General features: G+C 47.0%; 1 protein-coding gene across 6 annotated transcripts in view; it reads left to right on the top strand.

The window, feature by feature from the left end:
* The window catches only part of Znf516 (zinc finger protein 516), a 120,521-nt gene that overhangs the window by 89,640 nt on the left and 6,948 nt on the right, over positions 1-23,933 (top strand). For all 6 annotated transcript variants that reach the window (XM_004640191.2, XM_023700050.1, XM_023700049.1 and 3 more), the window contains exons 3-5: positions 9,316-10,773; positions 17,768-17,872; positions 18,744-18,811. In XM_004640191.2, the coding sequence (XP_004640248.1) occupies positions 9,316-10,773; positions 17,768-17,872; positions 18,744-18,811 (1,631 nt within the window). The remainder of the gene's footprint in view (positions 1-9,315; positions 10,774-17,767; positions 17,873-18,743; positions 18,812-23,933) is intronic.

Genomic DNA, 23,933 nt, shown 5'->3' with positions numbered 1-23,933 from the left:
GCGAGCTTTCTAACTCTGTGCTTTCTTTCAGTAGCACCCTAGGACTGCTCTCTCTAAAGCTCCACTTAAGGAGTGAACAGGCTAGGCACTAATTTAGCATGCATTCGTAAGCGGAAATAGTCGTTGCTAATCAAAGTATAGTTAGTAAAGCTTTCTAAAATTTCTTTTGTTTTGTGTGCTTGTCTTTTCTCAAATGGACTTGTTTTAGTTTGCCATTAGGACTAGCAGATGAAACAGGGTGCATGAGATGTGTAGGAGACGGGAGCAAATCTTAAATTCTGTTCACTTTAGTAGACAGCAAACCAAACCCAGCAAGCCGACAGGCTGTCTCTGCTGGGCCAAGGAGGAAGCACTGGGCAAGTTCTAGGTTTCTCGAATGTGCTAACTGTACTTTCTGTCCCTACGGGCTACTCCTTAGAAACTGAAAGCTGCTGCGGAGGCCAGGGGTATTTGATTAACCTTGAAAGTATTGATTTGGTACTCACTGATGAGAACAAGTTTTGGAAAAATTCTTTCTCAATTTTTAAGCTTTACATTTTCTTGTTAACATGGAATTTATCTAATTATAAATTCTGCATTTAACTTGAAGCCATTTTTCTCCAAAGTACAGCTTCCAAAGTACTTAGGTATTTTTCTATTAACGTGAATAAGTTAGTTTTACAACTTATTTTTTTGTTAATATGTTAATTACTTTAAACAAAAGTGTGTATGGAAGCACACAGAAAAAATAAGAATAATACCTTGGCTATAAAACATGTATTCACTTCTAATAAATGTTTAAAATGCTTTCAGGGGGTCCACAGGCTGATCATTCTTACCTTTTGCATTTCACATAGATTGATCCATAGGTAGATGTATATAAGATCGAAGTTCACATTTCATGCATAATGATACAAATGAGAGATCTCTGAAACCCTTTAAACCAAACTTTTCTGGCCACAAGACTGGGCTGGGTTGTGGAAACAGTTGTTCGTTCTGATGGAAAAGCAGGGGCTGTTGTTTGTGAATTCTGGGAGGTCCCAGCCGCTGGCCCTGCTGCGTGGGGGCCTGGGGCTCCTCCTTTCTGTCTGGAGAGGGTCACCATCTTCTTCCTGGGCGTGACGGTCCAATGACAGCGCAGTGACGCGCTGGCAGTCATTCCTACCCTGGGCCTCCCACCCTGGGCCGGAAGTGCTGCCTGCATATAGGCTCTTTTATTTTCCCAGAAGGAGAATTTCCACATCAAACCACCCCGGGGCAGTGTTTTTCCAGCATTTCCTTCACTGTACTTGTCCAGAAAGTTTAACTCTACAGTACTGATGATTGATTTATTTGTTTCCACATGGACTTTGCAGCTAAGTATTTCTCACGAGCATTTTATGGGATGTGGGCAGAGCTGTCCTGGTGACAGCACCCCCGCCCCCACTGTGTGGTGTCTCTCCTGCGCTTCCATTGGTGCCATTGTTTCCATTTATTTCTCAGGTTCTTCAGCTGCCATGTCTTTCTGGGGATGGATTTTCCCCAAGCACCACTGCAGCTTTGTCATTAGCAACATAGTGCATTTTATTGGTCACTATTAGTGATTTTTTAGTTCAGTTAAATCTTGATGCCTAATTATTCTTATCTCAAATAAATCTTACTTTTGTTCTGCTGTTTTTTTTTTTTTTTTTTTTTTAAAGCCAAGTTAAAAACAAAAGCTTTTCTTGGGAAACAGTACTTAACTGTGTTGTTCTTGCTCTCAAGTCATGGTTTTTGTAAGTAATAATGCTTATTATCAAAATTACTAGAAATTCGCCAGTGCAGAAATGAACCACCAGCATCGTCCAGCTATTTTTCATATGGTGGTTTTCTGCTGTGGGCCTTCTCCAGGTGTAGAGCCCTTCACGTGGCTTCTCGTTGTGGGAGGGTTGTTCATGTGCATGGAGGGCTAAAGCCACTTATGTAACTTGGATTTATGTTTTCTTTTCTATTTCAAAAGCCTCTTCACTCTTCACCCCATATACTTCTGTGGAGCTCATTTTATAGGTTGGTCTTTTCGACAACAGGGAACCTCTGGCAAGGAGGATGGGAAGAGATGAGCCTGCTTCACCTTGACAGGTGCTGGGAACAGGGCCGGATGCAGATGCCATGTCTGGGTCTCAGTGGAGGCTGCGGGCCACACCAGGTCACACCCGGGGGCCTGGGAGGGGGAAGCAGGAAGAAAGAAGCAGATCGCCCTGCCCTGCCTGCGGCTTCCTGCACTTCCTTGGGGAGGACACTGGGGAAGGGGTGAGACTGCAGTGATTGTCACCATTGCCTGCAGCAGGACCACAGGGCTGGTGGCTCTGGAAGAGCTTTGTCTTACCTCGTTTTCAACATCATCCTGTGCTCCTGTCCTGCTTGGAGAGGTTCCTCACACAGAGCTGCTTGTGTCCAGCCGAGGCAGTGGTCCTATGGGAGTTCTTGCGTCCTGGGCCCACCCATCGCTAGGGGCGCTAAGGAAGCACGTGCTGAATTAACAGATTCACCCCGTGTTCAGTGTGTAGACATAGTCATCCTCTGTGCTGCCTCCTTCCTCATGTACGACTTGTGTGTCTTCATATGGGGTCCATTTGGAAAACTGCACCTCACAGTGGTTTTACAAACTAAGACAGAGGTGATGCCACTAGACGCTCGCAGCCTGCAGGAAAGCTGCCATGTGCTGCCTTGGTTGACCAAAGCATCATTCTCTGGTGTGTGACTTAGTGTTTGTTCCTGGCTGTCTCTGCTGTGTGCCCTGGGGAGGACTCCTACTCCCGCAGGCTCAGCGCAACTCTGTGCCTGGGCTGGGCTGGGCTGAGACTGGTGAGCTTCTGTCCAGGTTCCACTGTCTGCCAGCTGGATGGTTTCAGTGAAGCGGCTCTTCGTGGCAGTGTCTTACCCACAGAATGGTATAGTAGCGTTCACTTCTGGTGGCCCTGAGAACAGTGGGCTGTGTTGTAAAGTGCTTGGTGTGGCTCCCGGGACTGGGCAGATGCAGCACGCAGTGCACTGTTGTGACACGCCTCCCTGGGGCTGCCTGAGAGGGGCGTGTACCCAGATGTGTGTGCCAGCCCGGCTGCCCCTTTGAAGAATCCTGGGAGACTGGGCCCAGGGCTGGCACAGGCTTCCTTCACTCCACCAGCTTCAGGCTGTGCAAAGAGGCCAGCTGCAGGGCCAGCATCCTGCCAATTGGCATCTGCCACTGTCAGTTGCGGGTGGGCCGGGGCACCATTGCTGCTGCCTGGCACATCCCCGTGGGGCCTGCTCGGGTGCTCCCTGGGCTCAGCACGTGTGCCTTGGTTGCTGTGGCTGGTACCAGTAAAGTAAAATGTGTAATCTCTGCGCTGTGGGTCCAGATACACTGCAGTTAGCTCCTCTTGGATTTCATTAGTGACTTTTGAAGGTGATAATTTCTTAGTGGGTTTTAAAATTCATGTAACAGAATCAGCAGTCTGTGTTTACAGCCCAGCTGACTGTGGTGGGGAATTCAGGGATGGGTCCCAAATCTGTTACTGGCTGTTGAGTCTGCTGCCTGTGTGCCTCGTCCAGGAAACTGTTTCTGTAGTGGCTGAAAGTTTGGGATCGGGGACCCATGAAGATGGGACAGCAGGAGCATACAGCATAGTAAAGATCTTGTGCTTTGTACTCGAATGCAGTAGCCAGAAGATTCTGATCTTTTTTAAAATAAGAGAGGGAAGCAATGAAATTAGAATGTACATGCAACAATAAGTCATATAATAAATGAAAGAAATAGGTAAGGCAGCAGGGAGGTCAGTGCTAGATTCTTGTTATGCAGATGCCTCCTCCCCTGTGACATCACACAGAGTGACTGCTGCGTCAGCACCTTTCCGAGTGAGGTAACTGCTTGTTGGGTTTAAAGGCACAAAGCGTGAGATGACAAAGCACTTTTTAAAAAGCAGTATGGTGTTCGCGCACCTTGTTGCCCTGAAACATACCTGCGCAAAATCAACTAAATCACAGTGAATTGAACAGAAAAACTGTAAGGACACTGAAGAGATCACAGAAAGTAATCACTTAGTTCTGGTGAGCAGTGCTGGGTTATTTGATCTACAACATCATGGCCTCAGAATCACAGGGGCAGCAGAGCAAGCCTCGTTCAGGGGTCCCCAGCCCATCCTCACTTCTTGCCGTTCTCCCTGTGGTTTGTGCAGAGTGTGGGCTGATGCAGTCTCAGGTACAGTGCAGCGAGACCCTCACACACCGTAGCTCATCCCTGCTTCCTTGGCTGTGGCTGAGGCTGAGAATGAGGCTGCAGCTGAGGCTGCCTTCATCTAGGTTGATCGTACTCTCTAAAGACAGTCCCAGGGGGCTGGGAAGATAGCTCAATAGAATAAGTGCTTGCCTGGCAGGTGCAAGGGCCTGAGTTCAATCCCTGGTTCTGCCAAAAAACAAAAACAAAAACAAAAACAAAAACAAAAACAAAACCCAAAACAAAACAAAGACAATCGCAATTGCCATAATTTGAATGTTGAAACCCCAAAGGATTGAAATCCCTAATGTCTGATCACAGTTCTGAAAGATTAAGATCCCAGATGTTAAAATTGTCAAAGTGGAAATCCTGAAAAACACAGTTCTCCTAGGGAAAAGAAAGTTGTGTAATGGGTGGAAAGCAGATTCTGAGAAAAGGATAAGCGTGTCTTCCGTTGTCTGCAGACTGCTCTATCTTGGTGGGTGGACACACACTTAGGAGTTTAAAGGTGAGGTGGAGACCCATGTAATTGAAGTGGTTGAGCAGAACTGGACCTTCAGGTGGTCAGCGCACACACACACATACTGCACACGCACACACACACACACACACACATGCTGCAACCATTCACCATGTACAGGTGCAGCAAATATTTCAAAGATCATAGAAGATGTAAAAACATGAACAGAAAGCCCAAGCTGTCTCCCCTGCCAGGCCATTCCATTGGTGCCTTGTCTGCCCCACCACATGTGGTGCCACACTTGCCTCCAGAAGATGTTCTTCAGAAGAATAGGAGGGCTGACCAGCTCAGTGCCCTTGGGACCCGGTGCTGTGAGCACACTCAGAGCGGGTTTCTGTGCTCCCAGAGCCACGCCCGCAGTACAGCCGAGTGGGAGGAGGCCTTGTGGGGAGTGCTTGTGGCTGTGTACATCAAATTGAAGGATTTTTATTCTACTTTTTATGTATTTGGTACATTGTCTCACTGCGCAGCTCAGACTTGTAGTGATCCTCCTGTGTTCAGCCTCCCCAGCACTGTGATTCTAGGCATGTGCCACTACACCCAGACTCAGAAGCAGCTCCGTAAGCGCAGGGGCAGGGCTGGCATAGCTGATGGTGCCGGGGATCAAACCCCGGTCCCTGTGCTTGCCAGCAAGTGCTTAGTCCACTGAGCTATCTCACTGACCCTTGATTCACGGATTTATTTTAATTAATCAATTAGTTAATTTGATACTGGAAATCGAACTCAGGAACTTGCACTTGCCAGGTAGGCACTTATGCTGCTGAGCTGTATCCCTGACCTGAAATGAAGGAAACAGCAGCGCATGTAAAAAAGCAGTATGAACCTACTTGCTGCTGAGAGCTGAAAAACGAAAAAGCACCTGTCCTTTGATGTTTCCAAACAGCCAGGGACATGGTGTGGCTGCCAGCTCCGGTGTGGAACTGCTCTGCCATAGCTTACCATGCCTGTACTACCTACTCTTGTATACCGGATTGTTAAATTTTGACAGTTTTTAAAGAAATTTTCTTACAATTTAAAATTGTCAGGTTTTTTTTTTTTTTTTTTTTACTATTTGCTATGCTACATACTTCATCTTTGTCCTTCATATAAAAAGTATAAATTATGCACAGAACTTTAGAGAGTTCCACTTTTTTTAATTCTGTTTTTGCAAGGTTGATGTCACCAGCGTCCATTGTTGCAGTGCTGACCGTGTGTGTAAGCATGGGGCGTGGCATAAGAACCCTGAATCTTCAGTATTATTACATAAAGGAATGTTTTTTTCTGTACACCTGCATTTGGGGAAGAAAAATTCCAGGAGCACTCAGCTCTTTGGACAACTGTCTAGGCAGTGGTGACCTTTTGCGGCATGTGGTTAATCTCAACAAAAGACTGCTGTCTCTATTGTGGTATTTCAGACGAGCCAAGTTACAGAGTAGGGTGTGCATAATTACCCAGCAGTGGTACGTCTTTATGAGTTTCACTTTTTGGCCTGTTCCTCTATGAATGCGGTTTCTCTACTTGTATTATCAGGTGACTGCCCTGAATACCTGTGTGTTTATGCTTGCAAGAATAAACATGTTATCATGACCTGTTTTGTTGGGAAGAGTGGTCCTGTTGCCTTTTATATTTTTCAAGTTCCCCTTAAAGATAGGAATAAGCGTCTTTAAAAATAATTTTAAGTTACTTTTCTAGAATTATGGCATTAGGCGTTTTGAACTTTAGAGATTTTGATCTTTTGGGTGTTAACATTTTGAGATTCTGGAGGTTGGGGTTGTATCTTTCGGGATCATGGTGCAAACCACTTTGCTGGGATCAGGATCTTGGGCCGACTTGCCCTGAGCGTATGGTCCTGTTAGGGCCTGGGCTCCTCTTGGTGGCCCTGCTCTTAAGCTCCTGTCTTTTCCCTGGGCCTCCTTCTCGTACTGTGGGATTTCATCTGGTCAGCTTGGAGGCTTTGTTCCCTCTTGCTGCCATCTTTTATATCGCTGTGCTCTTGGGGAAGGCATTGAATCTCCTCTTTGTCAATAAAGAGGATGAGACCCATTTCCTCCCCTGTGTCACTGATAAACTGGTAAATGATGGTGGGGTGGAGGAGAACAGGCGCTGTCGCACACTCCTGAGACTCCCTCTTCATGGCTGTAGGAGTCAGTGACTACTCCTGGGCAGGGGCATCGATGGCCTTCGAGGTGCATTGCTGGGTTACCCGGCTTTCTGTTTCCACTTGGGAAATGAACTAGTTGTCTCTGTTTTCAGCAATCCGTATTCCCTTAGTGCAGGTGGACCTCCCCGTGTTAGCTGGTTTCTGTACCATATGAGTGTCACTGTGAATTAAACAAAGTGTGAGACCACCTTGCCATGCTTAATTCCAAGTCAAGTGCATATTTGTGCGAAGGGTGCTGTCTGGGCTGTGCATGTGCTTTCTGAGCCAGGCCGTGCCTGCTTGTGATGGACAGGTGGACCTGGCTCTGGCTGGACACCAGCGCTTGGAGCTGACAGGAGTCTGGCGCTTTCTTTTTCCTGTGTCCCACCTGCTTGTCAGCTCTACTGATGGCCGCGTGCTGACCGTGCTTTCCTGTGAACGCAGTCCTCTAAAGTGCCAGCGCCTCACTGACTGTCTCCTACCCGAACGTGAGCATTTGTTCCCCTGCTCCTCCCATCTGGGTGTAGCACCTTCTGTAGCAGGTGCTTTACCACCTAAGAACCTTTGAGTAATTTTTGGACTAATTTGATAGAATTTCTAAGTCTTACCTTAAAAATGTGTGTGGAATATTTTAAAAGAACATTGTAAATGCCTGCATTTGACTGAGTATTACAAAAACTTGTTAAAGAAAACCACTGATGTTAGACCTCCCCAAAATCAGGTACCTAGGATGAAATCAGCCCCGAGCAGTGTGGCTGTGAGATGGTGGAGAATCGCTCTGTGGCCTGCGGCCTGAACACCTCCTGAGGTCTGCCGTGTAGGTGTGTGGATGCCCGAGGTCCTAGGGCTGAGCCATGCCGTGGGCCTGGCAGTGCTGTCTTGCCTAACCTGGGAGAAACTTCCCAAGTTGTGCTCATAGCTTGTGCTGGGCTGGGCCCTTTCTTGGGTGAAACAAACAGTGCCCGCACCAGGCTCTGCGGTGGCAGGATCCGGCCCAGGCCCCACATACCACCACTGCAGCCTGCAGGTGATGAGGTCAATAGCATGGCTGTCTCCTCACTCCCAGGCCCCCAAGGGTCTCAGCATCAAAGGTTTGGATGGGCAGATCGGCTTTTCCAAGCAGACTGGGCTGGGCTCATTGCTGGGCTAGGCAGATGTGGGATGCAGATGCAGATGCAGAGGCTGGCGTCGCCGTGCAGGGAGCTGTGCCTCGTCCTGCCTGTGTGAGCAGCACTAGGGCTAGCCTCTTGGGCTCCCTTCCTCCCTTCTTTTTCTTTTCTTCCCTCCCTCTTTTCCTGCCCTTCTCCCTCCTTCCTTTCTCTTTCTTCTGGCTTCCTGCTTACCTCCTTACCTGCCTCCCTGCCTCTTTCCTTCCATAGTTTGAACCCAAGACCTTTGTGCTGAGCTACTATTTCTCCAGCCCAATTTTATGTATTTATTTATTTTTCATTTATGTATTTGGTACAGGGTCTTACTATGAAGCTCAGACTCATAGTGATCCTCCTATTGTCAGCCTGCCCAGCTCTGGGATTATAGGTGAGCACCACCATGCCCGGACTTGGTTGCCAGTTCAGCACAGGTTGCCAGACGTGGGGCCAGTGTGGCATGCGGGCCCAAGGATTGAATCCTGGTCCCTGAGCTTGCCAAAGCAGGAATTTAGTCTGCTGAGCTATCTTGCCAGCCTCTCAATTTTATTTTGAGACAGGGTCTTACCAAGTTACCTAGACTGGGCTTGGTACCTAGACTTGCTATCTCCTGACTCAGCCTCACAGAGTACTTGATGTATAGGTGTGCAGCACTATACCTGGTTCTTCTGTGTTTTTTTTGCCTAGGGGGTTTTCATGACTATGGGTGATCTCAGATTCCAGGAGACCTGGAAGACCTCTCCTTGACATGCATAGTTCTTTGCCATGTAAAATATTAAGTGAGGACTGGGGAGATAGCTTGGCAGTCTAAGCACCTGCCTGGCCAGCACAAGGACCTGGGTTTGATCCTTGGTACCTCATGCAGTGCTGGCTTCAAGACCTGGTGTGGTGGCATTTGCCTGTAATCCCAGTGTTGGGGAGGCTGAGGCAGGAAGATCACTATGAGTCTGAGGTGTGTAGCAAGACCCTATACCAAAAAATAAATACAAGATTAAAAATACTTTAAAAATCAGTTAAATTCACTTCCTAATTTTTAGTACAACTTGTCACCGTCTGTTAGTGTAGTGACATGTAAGTAGATGCAGAGCTATTTTCTTTCCTTTTAATGGACACACAAAAGCAGCGCACCCAAAGCAGCATTGCCTGGTTCTTGTTTTGTTGGCTTCTGATAGAGCTGCTGAGGACGGAGCCCATCTGCGAGCTGCCTTCCTATCCTGCCCTTGCCTCTGTGAATGCCAGCCGGTGGGGCGTGGCTGTGCCTCTCTGAACTGATCCATTTCCTGTGTCTTATTCTGTTCCATTGAGAAATGGTAACTTCGCCTCTTACGTTCTCATCCTCTAGGGGGACAGCCGAGGCGCTGCTGCTCTTCTGAAGAGGTAGCATCGACTGTGCTTTCCAACGGGGACCAGAGTCACAAACTTGGAAATAACCCGCCCGGAAAAGACACCAGCGAGTCCAAGGTGGGAATTCCAACTTCTGTGTCCATACTTGAAAACAGTAGCAGAGAGACTTCCAAACGTTCCGAACAGCATAGATTTTCTCTTGACTTAAAGATGCCAGCATTTCACCCCAAGCAGGAGATGCCCAGCGCTAGTGATGGTGTGGACTTCCCTTCAAGTACAGAGGGCGCTGACCTACAGCTCATGTTGGAGAACCAGGCTGGTTATCCTAAAGACAAGCTGTCTGATTTGCACAATAAGGAGCATCCTGGGGGAGGAAAAAGTACACCAGCCCAAGACCTGGTCCCTCTCGATTTAAGTGGAAGGTCCACCCGGGATGACTCCAGCAATAAGGAAGTGGCCTCCTCTCTGCAAGCTGCGCTGGTCATTCACCCGTGTCCTTACTGTAACCACAAGACCTATTACCCAGAGGTCTTATGGATGCACAAGCGCATCTGGCACAGGGTCAGCTGCAGCTCCATGGCCCCCCAGTGGACGCAGCCCAACGGTTACAAGAGTGTAAGGAGCAACTTGGTGTATCTTGCGCGGAGTGGAAGAACAGGACCTCCACCCGCCCTCGGGGGCAAAGAGTGCCAGCCCCTGCTCCTTGCTCGCTTCACCCGCACTCAAGTGCCAGGTGGGGCACCTGGACCCAAAGGCAGTCCGCTGGGAGTGACTGCGAAAGTGGCTAGCATGCCTAAGAATAAGGAGAGCCATTCCGCGGGCCCCTGTGCACTGTGGGCAGCTGGTCCTGATGGGTATCGACAGACCAAGTCCAGCCAAGGCCAGGAGCCCTCCATTGCTTCGATGCAGGGGTCCTTGGCCAAACCCAAACTGGAGGCCAGCTCCAAGCCAGCACCTGCTCTGGGCAGTGGAGGCCTTGGCAGGAGTGCCACCCCCACGCCCTCTGTCATAACCCGGGTGGGTTCTCAGCCCTTGGCCAGCAACAAGCCAGTGGAGAATTTTGGGGTCCCGTCGGTAGGGCCTGGCTTTGCCCCTCCAAATAAGCACAGTGCCCCAGACTCCCTGAAAGCCAAATTCAGCCCTCAGCCTCAGGGTCAGCCTACTGCAAAAGGTGAAGGGAGCCCTCCTCTACCTCCCCGTGAGCCCTCCTCGAAGGTAGCCCAGGAGCTGAGGACACTGGCCACCTGTGCTACGGGGTCCAGAGGTGATGCAGCCCTGCAGGCCCAGCCTGGGATGGCTGGCACCCCTGTCTTACACTCCATCAAGCAGGAGCCAGTGGCCGAGGGCCACGAGAAGCGCTTGGACATCCTTAACATCTTTAAGACATACATTCCAAAGGACTTTGCTACACTGTACCAGGGCTGGGGTGTCAGCAGTCCCGGGCCAGAGCACAGAGGTAAGATGTGTGGGCTTCCTCCTCCCCGGCTACTCAGGAGCTCCCTAGGAAGGGCAGAGGTGCCCACCTGCCTGCCAGGAACCCTGAGGGCAGTCCAGGACCTTCCATCTCACAGCATCTATGCTGTCTTCCTTTGCCCTGGCTGCCAGGAGCTTGGTCCTGAAATGCTGCCCTGTGAGGGCTGTGTGCTTGGGTGAGTGGTGTCTGAATACGTGTCCTTGCTGATGGTAACTGGGAAACCCAGTGACATTTCTTCCACACTGAAAATTGAGGGGATAGGCAGGCTTGGCTACATCTTCATGTTTTGTTTTTTTTTTTAATTTTAAAAGCTTTGGTAGATGTTCATTGTCCTTGCTTCTCAAAAAAGACGAGTGTCCACTTGAAGGGATTCTCTTCTTATGCATAAATGACTGAAAATATACTGAGATATGCTGCAGTGTTAGTTAGCCAAGCCTTGCAGAGGATGCAGGTATCCTGAGAATTCAGAAGGACTGAGTGATGCTGACATTTCTGAAAAGATCCGCACAGTGGTTTCCATTCCTCCTGGGCTCCTGTATTGATAATTAATAGTAATGCTGGTTGGGTTTCTTATCTAACCTACTTGGAACCAGGAGTTTGGGGTTTGGAATCCTTTGGATTTTGCAGTGTTTTCTTACATAATGAGATATCTTGAGGATGAGACCTACGTCTGAAATTAGAATTGTTACGCTTCGTAGTCCCATTGCTGGAAGATTATACAGGGATTTTAATAAGTTTGTGCGTGAAGCGAAGTCTGCATTGATCCATCAGATGTCTGGGGTGCAATAGGCTACTTGTAATGTCATCTAAGAACTCGAACATTTTTCAGTTTTGGTGGGTTTGGGTTTTGGATTTGTAGATCCAGGATGAATGAGGCATTGCCAGTTGTTTCCCTCTTGCTTCATTGGGTAATGCCTTGGGTGTGACACCCTTGTTCCTTGAATATACAAAACATTGGGAAGTATAGGTCCTGCGAAAAAAATGGGATAGGTGAACCCCACTGTGGGGCTCAGTCTCTTAGTTTGTTACCTGGGGGGTAGTCCGAACCCTTCCATGAACAGAGTATCTGCCGTGACCCTGTAGTTGCAGAGTAGGTCACTGTTGAAGTCGCCTGGGGGACTCAAGGCCTCAGACTCTGGAAGCAGGAAGCTCTGTTGGGGCATGTGGTCCAGGCCTAGGGGATCTGATGCTGGCACAGGGCTCCCCTGGGCCCCAGCTCATGGCATGCTGCTGCCCAGTGGCCAGAGGGGGTTCCAGCTAGATCCTCAGGCATGCAGCAGCCAGCAAGGAGTGAAGTAGTCCCTTGGGTCTGGGTCTGGGTCCCAGGAGGCTCAGCTGAAGGTGCCTTCCAGTGGAGGATGCCAAGGCCCCCTCCACTCTGCAGTGAAGGCCTGAGAGCTGTCCTCTCTGCCTGGCTTTTTGTTCTTTACAGTACTGGAGTATTGAACCCAGGGGCGCTCTACTACTGACACACACCCCAGCCCTTTTCTTATGTGCAGTTTTATTTTCAGATGTATTCTCACCCGGCTGCCCAGGTGGCACTAGAACTTTGCTTCTAGTTCCTGGGGACAGGCATGCTCCCAGCCCCTGTGCCTGTACCAAGGTACTGTGTGTGCCTGAGAACTCTCAACAAAGCACAGGCTGAATGTGCAGAAGGTGCCGAGCTGCTGCAGGAGTGGCCCTGGACCCGGTGTCAGGCCCTGAGCTCCTCTCAGGAGTGTGCTGTGTGTGCGCGTCCTCTGCAGCTCCCCATGGGCAGGCAGAAGGTAGCGGCTGTGTGGCTGTTCACACTTCTCCCGTTTCAGTTCTGCTATCCTCAGGCTCTGCAGTGTTTTGCAGTCCTGCAAGATGTTGCTATCAAGGGCATTGCCTGTGTGTGCAGTTTGGGTGTGGGAGCCACCTCAGATCTTCAGGTTCGAGTTTCCCAAGGACGTGGCAGAGATGGCTGTGGTGGGCCCTGCTTCTTGGCAGCCCCTCACCCTCTTGTCTTGCTCTTCCTGACGTGTGCGGGATGTTGGTGCTGGATCTCAGGGGCTGTCACAATGTGAGCTGCCTTTTTATTTCATTATGTACCTGGTCCTGGCCTCCATGCAGTGTGCCAATTTGCCCTTGTACAAGAGGTTGAGGAGGCTGCATGGGGAAAGGCCCTGCACTGCCCAGAGAGCCTGGGTCGTAACTACTGCTTTTGGAAGAAAGTAGAATCGAGCTTTGTGCTTTGAGAATCTCCGATGTCAGAATTTCAAATGCGAAAATAGACTGAAATATTTTATTTCCTTTTCCTTAAATTTTTTTAAAAAATAGATGGTTCTAAGGATGTGAGGACAGAGATCAAATATTTGTATTTTAAATGTTAAAAATATTCATAGTCTCTAAAGCAAATGTTATCTTCTCAGATTGTTTATTCTAATGTCCACATTGAAACACAATTGTGTGTAAGTCAGTCAGTATATAGTCTCCAAATTCCATCTGCTTGGGTGTTTCAGGCTTTTTAAAAATTTTTTCCATAATTTTATTGAGAAACAAATAGCAATGACACAGTTTCAAACCAAATTGGTAGGATAGTTTCAATAATTAACACATTGCATACATTCTTCCTAGTGGTTAATCGCTGTACAAGATGCGGACATGATATCCTATTTATAAACACCATTAGAACAAATCCCTCTATTCATTAAGAGAACATAACTATATATCTATCCTAACCACTTTGAATACACAGATGCAAAATGGACATTCATCTGTATCCCCTTTTTTTTGTTAAGTTCCATCATTTAAATATTACAGGTGTGTAAACTCAGCAAAATATTCTAAAAGAGTCCAGTAGCCCATAATAGTATTGGGTGTTCTGTTTCACTGGCAATGTCAGAAATTGTTGACCTGAGTCCCCTCAGCTCAACATAACAGCATGGCTTTACTTCTTATACTTTGTTTTTATACTTTTCTGCTGGATTGTTAAGACCAAGGTAAAGCAGGACCTATGCAACAAGAGTTGTAGCTTTTGGGTCTGAGAAGGTCAGTGAAATCCCCTCAGGATTTATCTGTTTCAGGCTTTTTGATCTTAAAATATACTACTACGTTATTTTTAGGATCCTCGCTCCCAGGCTTAGAAAGCAACTTGGGAGTATGTAGGCCGCTGACCAGTGTGCTGAGAAGCACCGGCTGGTTTCAGATAAAAGGCCCAAGTGGGGAAAGACCACCATCCGTGGCATTGGTGCCGGTGGACTTGTGCTGCTTTCCCCGGGCAGCTCACAGTGAGCTGAAAGAATGTCTCTGGCAGTCTCTGCATTGGGAGTCCTTTCCTGCATCAGGGCCTGGCCTTTCATTTCTCTGTGCTCAAGTGTTAATTCGCAGTTTTTGCAGTGCTTCAGCAGAAAGGAAGCCCAGTGGACTTAGCGTGGTTTGACCACTTGGGAGGTGAGCGAATGTTGATACTTTCCTATTAGAGGGAAGCTACAACTGTCACATGTCTTCAGAAATATGTGCAGCCGAAGCAAATGCATCTGGACAGGTTCCTGAGTGTGGTAGGAGCTAAACTTCTTCTTCTTTTTTTTTTTTTTTGTGGAACTGGGGATTGAACTCAGGCCCTTGCGCTTGCCAGGGAAGCACTTATTCCACTGAGCCATCTCCCCGGTGCAGGAGCTAAACTTCTGAGATTTTGTTTTTCACTTGCTTCTGTTGGGCATTCTTCTTTGCTATGTGCAGCTTTTTTGTATGCATCTTGATTTGTATTTTGTTCATCCTTTGTCATGTGACTCTTTTGCTTTACGATTCAAGCGAGGAACACATTATGGATCTTTGTCCCATCACCAGATGCATTTGTAGTGTGTCTCCTAGCTGCAGAGTTCTTTTAAGAACTTAGGAGTTCTTTTAAGAGAAAGACTTACTGCATTTTGTGTACTCTTTCCACAGATGTGAATATAACATCAGTGGATTATTGACACAGCAGTACTAAAATAATAAGTTGCCTGTATCTCTAGACTTTGTGGTCTGTCTGTATTAGATGACAGAGTCCGGGCGTGGTGTCACACGCCTGTAATCCCAGTGCTGGGGAGGCTGAGAACAGGAGGATCGCTACAAGTCCAAGCTGCCTAATGAGACTCTGTGCCAAATACATAAATGAAATAAAGTGAACTGGATTCTTTTATATTAGATGATAATGTGGGTTTTAGAATAAAGTATTTAAGATAATGAGATGAAGTAGCTGTAAAGTAATACATAAAGTCTTTCTGATTGGAATTTTCAGAAAGTCGTTTATTTATATCAAGGGTGCTTGATGTGGCCATGAAGAAGGTATGTGGTTGTCTGAGCAATTGCATTTCTTTGGAGAATTTTTCTAATCTCTTTCCCCTTACTGATGACATGATACATACAGTATGATAAAACAGAGCACTTTAAGGCCACTTATGCCTCTCTGAGAATGGCCAGGTCTTTTTCTTTCATCTTAAGGTCTCTTGTCTATCCTTTTTGTTTCTAGGTTAATGCGTTTGAGCTATTTGCACACCAGGTAGTTGTCCATTCAAATTAAGTTTATAACCTTTTGATTACCTCAGAATTTTGGAGGAGCATGGGCATGAAATTATTGACCATAAAGGGCAAGTGGACTTTGTTTAAAAGTAAAGAGAAAGTGATATGGTAAGATACATGGAAATGCTGTGTGTGTGTGTGTGTGTGTGTGTGTGTGTGTGTGTACCCATATATATACTAAAATATGAGCAGAAGAGTGGAGATACTGTGATTTCTTTCTGTTGCTACTTTGGATTGGAAATAGTCAACTAAAATAGTACTTATTAAAAGAATGTTAATGACTTACTTGTTAGAGGTAGTGACTGTGGGTGCAAATAACATTGTTCCCCATCAGTAGATATCTTAGGTGGGCAGACTTGGAATCTACTGTGCAGATCGTACCTAGGAAAACCCAGACAGCTAGAGTCATTGTCAGATAATGAAACTGGAGAACACAGTCACTTTGAAGTTGGAATTTTCGTACCTCAAAGTAAGAGAAGGGGGGCTTTGCTGGATAGCTCAGTTGTTTAAAGCGCCGCTTGAGTAAATGCAGGCAGATGCATAGGACCAAGGTTCGATTCCCAGCTCCAGAAGCTGTACCAGACCTGCCCTTAAGGCTGCCTGAAGTAGCCCAAAACAAACAAATAAAAAAACCCTCCTTCTCAAAGTAAGAGAAAAGAAAGCTTTTCCATTCAGGAAGGGTAAATGTCACCTGTCTGACAGAGGCTGACCACAGCAAAGTTTTTCTGCAGTGTAGAGACCGAGTCCTGACTGAGCACCCTTATTCTAGCAGTGGGCATGGCTGCTCAGGGGGTCCAGCGAAGCTCCCCACACTTTTTCTTTCTTCTGTGATGCTTGGTTAAGTGATAGCTCTGTGTGCAGTTTGCCTGTGAACTGCTTCCCCGGTGTGCATGTATTTTTCTCTCCTTCTTTGGGCTGTCTCACCACCTTGTTGTATCTGGTTATCTCGCTTTCTGCTTTGATTACAGTCCCATGTGTCTGTATTGGACTTTATTGCCTGTGCTTGTGGGGACATATTTAAACTCCTAGAAGGAGGATCTGTGATGTAGCAGCCTTCACATCGTTCAGGACACCTGAGGTCATTCCCATGGGTTATCTTCACATCTTGTGAATGGAGCATCTGTTAACACGTGCCAATGTTTTTTCAATGATAGAACAAGCATTAAAATTTTTGTTACTATTTTCTGTAAGGGTGTGTGTGTGTGTGTGTGTGTGTGTGTGTGTGTGTTTGAGTAAGGCAATGGAATACACGTGCTTAGTGCACAAATTCTCAGATTTCGCTAAGACTTATTTTCATGATCTATCAAATAAGAATTTGACAACATCTGCCTTATAGTCCATACATTTGTTTGATTTCTGTAAACATGATCTATAACATAAAGTGATTTTCTGTATTTTTTATATGTTAAACCTACTGGTTTAGGGGAAAAAAAGGAATAGTGAAGATTTGCTTTTTACCCAGTTTGACTAAAGCGTCCTTTTGTCATTCGTTGCATTTGCCTTTTATATTTAAATGTCAGCAGAGACAGCTAAAGGAAACAGTTTTTTTTTTTTTTTTTAAAGTTATTGCTACAGGCATCACATGTTCTACATAATATTTGTGCTTGCTTTCCTGCCCGCTGAGCTGAGTTATCGTTGAGCATGCCGGTGACAATGGACCCAGGGACTTTCCTTTGAAGCTACCATGCCACAGAAAATGATCCACTTGTTTTCTTAGGGAGATGGCCTGGAGACAGGCAGTGTGCAGACAAGGAGCAGACACGTCTGTATTCCTTCTGCAAAAGCCCAGTCTGTGCTCAGGAATCAGAAGGAACCTGGGAGCTCGTGGCTTAAATGCGGTGTGGTTGCGTGCTCTTGAGCAGAGATGCTTTTGCTGTTCCCCACCCTTTCCAGTGGTCTGGTGTGTGGTGGCCAGGTCACCGAGCCCCAGGTTTCCTCTGTGCTGGAGGCAGGCAGGTGGGAGGCCCAAATGGTCCCAGTCTTGCTGATGGCTGTGCTTGCCCTGCATCAGTCTCTTGGGATCACAGCTGGGGCACGAGTGGGCTCTGGCCCTGGTCACTTCCTGTTATCCACATACCTTGTCTCTGTCACACCTCCGTCCCTCTGATGTGCCTGAAATGCTGCTGGACGGAGCTTGCGTGATGGCTTGGCTGTGCATCCAGCTGCCTGGAGCTGCGTGCTGCCTCGCAGCAGTGGCATGTCCCTGTCTCTGTCTTGTCCCTGGAGCAGGTCTTAATTCACTCTAATTTATGCACCCTCACAGACCTGCCATGCCTGGGCCTGTCAGCTGAGCCAAGACAATGGCTGACAGTTGTCACTAGGCCTTAGAGGTGGCCTTCTATGCTGATATGTAAGGTATACTAATGATGTTTTCCTCTTCCCCTCCCCTGCCTTTCCACTCCTCACTGCCACCCCAATCCTACCATGGCCACGCCACACCACGCCATGGCAGGGACACTCCGGACACAGGCCCGCCCAGGAGACTTCGTCTGCGTGGAGTGTGGGAAGAGCTTCCACCAGCCCAGCCACCTCAGGGCCCACATGCGAGTGCACACAGGTATCGCCACCCGGGGGCACATGTGGCCCAGCCAAGTGGAGGCTGGGGGGAGGGGAGGCTTTTCTGCCAGTCATTAAATTGTCCACCTTGTGGGCTTATGTAGAACGTAAGTTTCATCTCTTGTCTGCTGACAGTGCCTTCAGTCTCTGAATTTTGTCCCGTGGTCCCCTGCTCAACACCTGAAATTTTCTTTTTGGCATCCAACTGCCATGTGGTTTAATTTGCGATAAGCTTGTTTGCAAATGTTCCATTTTAATTAGAGTAGACTCTTCAGAAATGAATATGCTAATGGATTCTATTGCCATGAGCACAAATGGAAATCAGAGCACCCTTCCAGCCTGACGTATGGCTCTGTTTCGTCCTGATGGACAGGACGGAACTGTAGAGACACAGACAACTCTTGGTGGTCAGTGGTGTCTTGCAGAACCCTCAGCCCTCTGTAACGAGCTGGCTGGAGACCGGAGCGGGCTGCACTCTGTGTGTCAAGATAGGGCAGGATCACTAGAGAGACAGGAGACAGGCGCTCTTCATCAGAAGTGTGAAGGGCGCACCAGGAGCCAGCCTGATGCAAAATGACACGGGCCAAATGGTAAGTAATGCAGGAAGAGGGCCCCTCTACACACACGCTGATAATTAGTGTTGTCAGTGATTGCTTCTTCAGCAGTGGAGTCGGAATTAAAAAGGGCAGTGGCCCCAGGCTGCCATTATCCCGGTCTCTTACTGTAAGTGTTACAGTAAATTGGTATTTTCTGGCCACGGGCGAGGCATTGGTGTCTGTTTTGTGTAAGCGCTTAATCTGCAGTGAACTCATGTAGCATGCACACTCAGGAATGTTGCCTGTCCTCTGCTAACAGCCCCCTTGTTCCCACAGTGGTGTTTGAGTGTGATGGTCCTCGAGGTTCCGAAGTTCACACAGCCTCCGCGGATGCCCCCAAACAAGTAGGTCCTGTGAGTGCTTCACTGTCTGGGTTTCAGTGTGGTGGCTGGAAAGAGTGGCATTCCTCACCAAGCACCAGATGCGTCTTTCCTAGAGGTGTACAGAGTAATTCTGCATGGTCTTGGTACACAACCTGCTCTCTCGGGGCAGTCTAGGTCCTTGGTACGCATTGAAGGCTGTCCTAGTGGAGTTACAAGGTTAGGGGCACAGGACTGGCTTTGGGCGGTGTTGGGACAGGGGCTTGGTAGAGAGCAGCGTAACTGAAAGCACTTGAAATTTTCATACTGTCTTCCCAGGCTGTTTTGGGTCTAAGTTTGCCTGAGAGTAAATTCTTTCTGGACAACATTATTTTTGTATTTTTCCCTGAGAAATGTTTCATGTTCAGGGTGGTGTCTCGTGGCTGTGTGCTTCACCTTGCCGTGGTTGGGCACTGTTGGCATGACCTCGTGCAGTAAAACACCCACGTGGACGGGTTCTGTGTGGGTCTGCTTCCTGGTCCGTGCATGATGTGCATTGCGGTAGGTTTGTGGATTTCATACCTAAACCATTCGGGGTGCCCAGAATTGGGCAGAGCCCTGAGTCACATGCAAGTTTCTCTGAGGTGGCACCGCAGGCCCTTGGGCGTTGCCTCCCTGTTCTCCTGGGTCAAGAGCACGACCTTGGTGCTCGTCCCCCTTCTCGTCCCTCCTGCAGTCTTGTTTTCCTGCGCACGTTCTCTTCACAGCATTCTAGCTCTTGTGCTGTTGCTCTAGAGCAGTCCGTAACAGTTCTCTCTTTCACCCAGAGCAGGGTCCCAAGTCCTGCCTCGGCCTGCAGCCAGGTTAGTATGCCCAGTCCTGACCAGCCCCAGGACTGTCTGATAGTGGTGGCAGTGCACGAGTGAGACCCCAGGGACACTTGAGCATTGTTCTGGTTTTTTTCAGTTGAGGAAAAGGTGAGAGGCGTGGATGAGCTTTGCCTGGCGCTGGGTGCACAGCTGATGTTACCTTATCGGAAACTATCTGTTTCTCTCGTTCCACTTGCAGGATTTCTATTTGTTGTCATGCGGAGAGAATTTCTAATTGTTTTTCAAGGCCTTCACTTCACATATCGTTGGCAAGATGTCTTGCCATTTATGACAGGGCTTTTGTCCTCCAGTCCTGGGAAGTAAACTGAGGGATTTCACAGTGGCTTCATCTCCAGCCTTTATTTTCTTTTATTTTGAGATGGGATCTCCCAGAGTGCTGGAACTAGGGGTGTGTACCATCATGCCAGTTTTTTTTTTCTTCTTTTTTTTTTTTTTTTTGCTTCTCCTTCAGTAAAATCCATAGTTTTGATATGTAAAGGAGTTAGGCCATGATGCTGTGATAATTTATGAAGTAAATACAACTCCTCACTGAATAATGAATTGAAAGATCTCCAAACACAATGCCCTTATCTTAAATTAGCTATCACTATCTTAAACACCAGTGAAACCTTCTTGACCACAAAAAAGCCCCTGGAACATGTGGAGAATTACAATACTAAAGTGAATACAAAGTGTTCTGTCACACAGTCGACCACTAAACCCACCAAAACCTGCCTCACCCCCCCATACTGGCCACTGAACTCAGGGGCTTGCATTTAGCAGGCAAGTGCTGTACCACTGAGCTCTACCCTCAGCCCCATACCTGGCTTTGTTTTTTTTTTTTTTTTTTTTTTTTTTTTTTAATATTTATTTATTTGTGCGTGTGTGTGTGGGGGGCATCTCAGCCCACCAGGGGGCGTTCTGGCTGGCATGTGGTGCTGGGGGATTGAACCGCGGTCCCTGTGCTTTTTGCTAAGCTTTTTCTAAGTAGGTGCTTTAGACCACTGAGCCATCTCACCAGCCCCCATACCTGGCTTTGGATAAGCATGTGTGACAGAGCTGGAAAGCACCAGGCAGATTTGTGACTAGCAGACTCTTTGGAAGCACAGGATTGTGGATCGGCTGAATATTAATTCTACCTGAACCTCTTCAAATGCATCCATCATGGCGAGAAATAGAGATCAAAACTACGAATCATTGAGATCATAGTTTAAATTGTGTTATAGTTATGCTGGTAAATTATACTTGTTACTCATACTTGCTTCTAAGGAAAATGTGTTTGTACAATGTCTTTGACAATGACAAACTCATGTGCTGCTTTGCTATCATTATTAACTAACCTCCTGGTATTAAGTTTGTGTGACTCAGTGCTGTGGTGCTGGTTAACATAGCTCCTGCTGGGACACACACTTGAGCTCTGGCCAGGAGCGCAGCAGGTTAGCCTTCCTTGCACTCGGTCTATGGTGGGCATTCAGGCCACTGTTAAACCTAGACTTCATGAAGACAGCCATCTCCCACAGCTTCTGTAATTGTTTTAGTTGCTCATGGCAGTCTTGTTCTTTCATGGCATCTTTTGTTCTTCATAACCTTGAAAGTAACTTGTTATTGTGGGTCTTTAAGGAAATTCCATTTTCCTTATCATTCTTTAAGAATTTCCACAGAGATGTGTTGATCAGAAAAATTGAAAAACACATCAATAATAAGCAGCAATTTAAATCTTAGGGTTCTCCTTTCTAACCCCATGGTTCTCATTATTTACAAACAACAACAACAACAAACAAGCCACAATTGAATTAATAAATTGAGGCTATATTACAGATTTCTAGAACTATTTCCTGTGAGTTATTTAAGTCTAGAGTGTTGCTCATTATGTTCACCATCCATGTTTTTAATGTTTAGAAAGCCTTAGTAACATTAATTAATTAATATTTAAATGAAATTCTTTTTCTGCCAGCTTTAGAAGCCGTGATGTGGGCTTTCTTCTGCATCATACAATACTATTCATGCAGAAATTATTTGATGTGACACTTAAGTTGATGAACTTTTATACATTCATGTAAGAGGCTAAATTATTTAAATGAAATAATATTTGAAAATTTAGTTTTATAATTATCATTTTTAATTATTCAGTTATTGACAATATTTATTGGATGCTCACTGTGACTCAGGCCCTGTGCAGGATATGGGGAGACGTGACATGTGTTTTCCCAGCTCCTCTGGTTCTGCAGGTCATGGAGGTGCATTAGAGGGGGAAGTGGGTGTAGCGCTCTGATGCCATGCCACACCAGGCAAGATTGGATTTGTGGAGGCTCCAGGCGGATGGCTGGAGGCCTGGAGGTGCTGGGGGAGGGCAGGAGGAGAATGGGAGTATTGGAGAGGTGCTTGGGGGGGATGAAGTGTTGGAATTGGAAATAGAATATAGGTTAGAGAGGGAGGTTTCCTGGCTCTGGGTTCTCACTGGAAGCCCCTGGTCCAAGGGGAAGATCCCTCCCCTGAGCCTGAAAGGAGGAGCATGGAAGCCCATTTTCAGGTTAAATGTGGGTTTAGCTTGAGAAGCTGCCTGGGAACCAGCTAGGAACAACCAGTAGGGGGTGATGTATGCACCTGGTGTGGCAAAAGCATCCTGCCAGAGACTTTTTCTCATCAAAAGCTACCAGTGCTGAGTACATTGAGAATCAGCTGACCCTGCCCCTAGAGCGAGTCATGTAAATACTAAGACAGTGGCTCTTGAGTCGGAGGCTCTGGCCTCAGGTTCTCTCTTCAGCAGGCTCCTTGCCCCTGGTTCCTTCACTTGTGCAGTGGTGACACATACTTGGTGTGGGAATTAATCAGAAGATGCAGAAGATGGGACACACGTGAGGCTAAAATTGAGCACTTTCCTGATAATCAGTGGCAAGTCACGTGAAGTGTGACTGTGTGGGCCTTGGTACACTTGTGAGTGGCCTGGCTTTGTTTTGTGTAAGAGACTAGCTGTTAGTTGTAGAGGTAAGACACAGGAAGTCTGTTAGTCTGAGAAGAATATTGCCAACAGTTTTTCTCTTGCCATTCTCTGCTCAGAAGGCCTCTAGTTGGTGGGCAGATAGTTTGGATTTTTATGTATTCAGCTGCCCTGAATATATTCATATATAATATAACAGCTGCCCTGATTTTGCCATATTCGTGTTTAGGTTTTCTATCCTCGGGAATTCTAAGAAATCATACTGTGGCATAAGTTCCAGCGAAATAGTTCAGCAGCTAAGAAGTCCACAAAAGTGCATGACGTCTGTAGTCAGAATAGAGGTTCTTCCTGGTACAAACACGGACTCTGTGTAGGCGTAAGGTACTTTCCTTTGCTGTGTCATGGTAGTGCCTTTCTGAACATTCCTCTGAAGGTCTCTTCGAGTCACAGGTGTGCATGCACAAGACCTCAAGGAACTCCATGAATATGGCAGTCTGGCTGTCCTTTGGGAGCTTGTCCTCGTGGCTGGCCACCAAGGTGGGAAGGTGGCTGCAGTCCATAGTAACAGTCAGGCCAGGAAGCAGCTGCCAGGTGTCACAGTGTCTCTTGTGTAGACATCTTATTCTTTTGCATTTATGACAGAAACAAGCCTAGAAAATGTAAAAGGGTTGAAGCAGCGTCGGTGGGTCAGTGCACACCCTTGGGGCTGAAGCCCTCATTACTGGTGCTGCTGTTTGTTGAAGACACTCCCCGCTACATTTCCCCACTGTTAATTCCAGCTGAGCTCTCAGTGAGAGGAGGTGTTCATTCATACATATGGCTACTTTAAAGATGTCTCCTTTTATGCTGGAGATCGTACCCATGGTCTTCCTGCTGTGCTTGGAACTTGAGATCCTCCTGCCTCAGCTTCACAGAGTGCTGGGATTCCTTACAGGTGTGCAGTACCATGCCCAACTAAGATGCTTTTTCATGTATTGGCACAATTGAGTAAATGTTCATGTTACAGAGATCATGGGCATTCATTGTCAGATAGCAGGCTTTTTGAAAAAAAAAATGTCAAACTGTGGGTGTTGACCTGTGGAAGGAAGTTCAAGTAAAATTTGAGAGGTGTGTTTATTTTTTTATTTTATTTTTATTTTTATTTATTTTTTGGGCAGTACCAGGGATTGAACTCAGGACCTTGTGCTTATTCTACTGAGCTATCTCCCCAGCCCAGGTTTGTTTATCGTTGTGCAGAAATTACTTTATTATTGTTGTTATTGTGAAACATAAGAAATTAAAATAGCTTTTGAACAAGACATCCCCCCCATTTTGGGATTCAAATGACCAGGTTGATTATTGAAATATACAACCTGATATT

The sequence above is a fragment of the Octodon degus genome, unplaced genomic scaffold (genome assembly GCF_000260255.1).
Source record: "Octodon degus isolate 3935 unplaced genomic scaffold, OctDeg1.0 scaffold00120, whole genome shotgun sequence".
Lineage (NCBI taxonomy): Eukaryota > Metazoa > Chordata > Mammalia > Rodentia > Octodontidae > Octodon > Octodon degus.
This window is presented reverse-complemented; position numbering and strand designations above follow the sequence as displayed.